The sequence below is a fragment of the Sardina pilchardus genome, chromosome 24, assembly GCF_963854185.1.
Source record: "Sardina pilchardus chromosome 24, fSarPil1.1, whole genome shotgun sequence".
Classification (NCBI taxonomy): domain Eukaryota; kingdom Metazoa; phylum Chordata; class Actinopteri; order Clupeiformes; family Clupeidae; genus Sardina; species Sardina pilchardus.
In genome coordinates this window covers 26,234,632-26,237,131 of record NC_085017.1, presented here as the reverse complement: position 1 = coordinate 26,237,131, position 2,500 = coordinate 26,234,632, and the positions used below count along the sequence as shown (strand labels likewise).

Genomic DNA, 2,500 nt, shown 5'->3' with positions numbered 1-2,500 from the left:
AACGGCATTCAGAGTCTGAGCTTCTCAGATCCTCACCCACGTGACCCACTGAGCCATGACAGCAGAGACCAAACACCAGCATGCCTGCCAGAGGGTTCTTGGTGTGTGTGTGTGTGTGTGTGTGTGTGTGTGTGTGTGTGTGTGGAGTGCAGGGGGGATAAAGTATGGGGTGCTGGGGCTTTGAAGTAACAGGGGAAATGGAGAGCGGGGCATGACGAGGGGTGGCAAGATAAATTGAGTGCAGAATCCCTCCGAGCGCTACAGTGCTTTTGATTATGCGCATTTCAAACACAAACCTTATTCAGATGAGGGCAAACAAGAGGACACAAAAGATGGCAGCCATCAATACACACTGACACACACACACACACACACACACACACGCACACGCACACGCACACTGTGTGATATATATACATCCACAGTATCAGATAGAAGCAGACAAACAAAGACAAACAGGCATACACAGCCACCCGGTGAAAATGCTGACTGATGTTTTGCTAATAGGGGTTTTCTTACCGTTGATAGGCACCTCAAACAAACAACACTGTAAGGCCTTGGTAATGAATTCTCTGTGTGACAGGCTTGTCTACTGCAACGGTGTGGGACTATGGATGTGTGTCTGTGTGTGTGTGAGTGTCTGTGTGTGTGTGAGAGTGTCTGTGTGTATGTGTGTGCATGACTATTGGCTGTTGCCGTACAGTGGTGTGAGAGGCTGATGCAAGCTTGGACGGAGAGTGAGTAAGGGTGTGTGTGTGTGTGTGTGAGTGTTTCTGTCAAATGTGAGCAGAAAGGTAGAAACAAAGTTGATTGTAATATCAAAGTCAAATTCACATCTTGCTCCATGCTCACAAGCTTCAAGCTTGATGCTGACAGCACATGATTCACTTTACTTTATGTGCACTGCAACATTTATCATGCACAGCCCATGCGTTACAGTACACAGAGGACCTGCATCTCAGCCCGTTAAAATGGACAACATTCAGACACCCACACTGGACCCACACACATCTACAGAGGACACAGTTATTATGCCAGCTCTGTTGCTTCAGGCAATGGCAGTGAGCCACTAAATCCAGACTTGACATATGTGAGTGTGAGTGTGAGTGTGTGTGTCTGAATGTGTGTGAGTGAGCATGTTAGTGAGTGTGAGTGTGTGTGAGTGTGTGTGTGTGTGTGTGTGTGTGTGTGTGTGTGTGTGTGTGTGTGTGTGTGTGTGTGTCTAGGGTATGTCTAGAGTGTGTGTGTGTCAGTGCCACAGTTAAAGAAGCAAAACCTAAATGTGGGTTGTCAGGAGCTGACATGAGTGAGGGAAGAGAGAAAGAGGGAGGGAGGGAGAAAGAAAGAGAGGGACAATAATGACTGATAGAGGGATGCTGAGGCAGAGAGAGAGAGAGAGAGTCTTGCATTCTGTGCAGGACTGATTAGGCTCCAGGGATGCAGCCAGGACGGATATAAAGAATGCTGAGTGTTTCAGCACTGATAGGACATGCTAATGCTACCACATGAGCGAGTGCACACACACACACACACACACACACACACACACACACACACACACACACACACACACACACACACACACACACACACACACACACACACACACACACACACACACACACACACACACACACACACACACACACACACACACACACACACACACACACACACACACACAAAATATGCTCATTGCTATGCCCTCCTGCGAGTACTGCAACACACACCGATCTGACAAGCATACAGAGGGAAACAGGGGAAAAAAGAGGGATATGGAACTGAGGGAGAGAGATAGAGAATAAAAAAAGAGAGAGAGAAAGATAGAGATAGAGATACAGAGAGATGGAGCACAGGTCTGACCTGGGTGTTGGCACTGGCTGGTTTGTCTGCAGGTGAGAGTGGACTCTCTAGCACAGACGAGTCCAGCATGTCAGACGAGCTGCTGGTGAACCCCCCAAAGTCCGTGTGCAGGGCGCCCCCTGTCTCCGTGGAGGTGAGCTGCGCGTCGCTGACGTAGCCCGAGGACTGGGGGTCCTGCGACGAGGCGGCCACCGACGGGGCGTCATTGTCGTCGCGCAACACCACGACGGGGGCGTCCCTCGCTCCTGTTCCAGCCGCCCGGCCCCGCGCCTCGTTCAGACGCACCCGCAAGACCCCTCCCTGCTCGGGGGACGGCGCCGCCGGCTCGGCCTGCACCTCCAGCCCCCTGCCCGCCCCCCAGACCGGCGAGCCGAAATCGCTGGGGTACACCGTCCGCACCACGCACAGGCGGCCGCCCACCTCCCGGATGTGCACCACCCCCTTGCGCTCCTTCCTGGAGGACGCGGGCCGGGGGTCCTCCGGACCGCCTGCGGCCATCTGCGCCTCTTCCTCGGTGAGCTCCGCCTCTTCCTCTTCTGGCTCCTCCTCTTCCTCGCTCTGCTCTGGCTGTGCCTGCTCCTCCTCGTTGGTGCCAGGGTGCCGAGCTTTGACGATGCGCGGCCTCTCTGGAACCCCT

The 2,500-nt window shown here is 53.3% G+C and overlaps 1 protein-coding gene across 15 annotated transcripts in view; it reads right to left on the bottom strand.

Moving 5' to 3' along the window:
• The window catches only part of macf1a (microtubule actin crosslinking factor 1a), a 198,338-nt gene that overhangs the window by 120,353 nt on the left and 75,485 nt on the right, over positions 1-2,500 (bottom strand). The window contains exon 1 of one of the 15 annotated variants that reach the window (XM_062530282.1): positions 1,864-2,178. The exons of the other annotated variants lie outside the window; for them this stretch is intronic. Coding sequence (XP_062386266.1) covers positions 1,864-1,932 — 69 coding nt within the window. The 5' untranslated portion in view covers positions 1,933-2,178. Of the gene's footprint in view, positions 1-1,863; positions 2,179-2,500 lie in introns of those variants that run through there. 15 annotated transcript variants of the gene reach the window in all.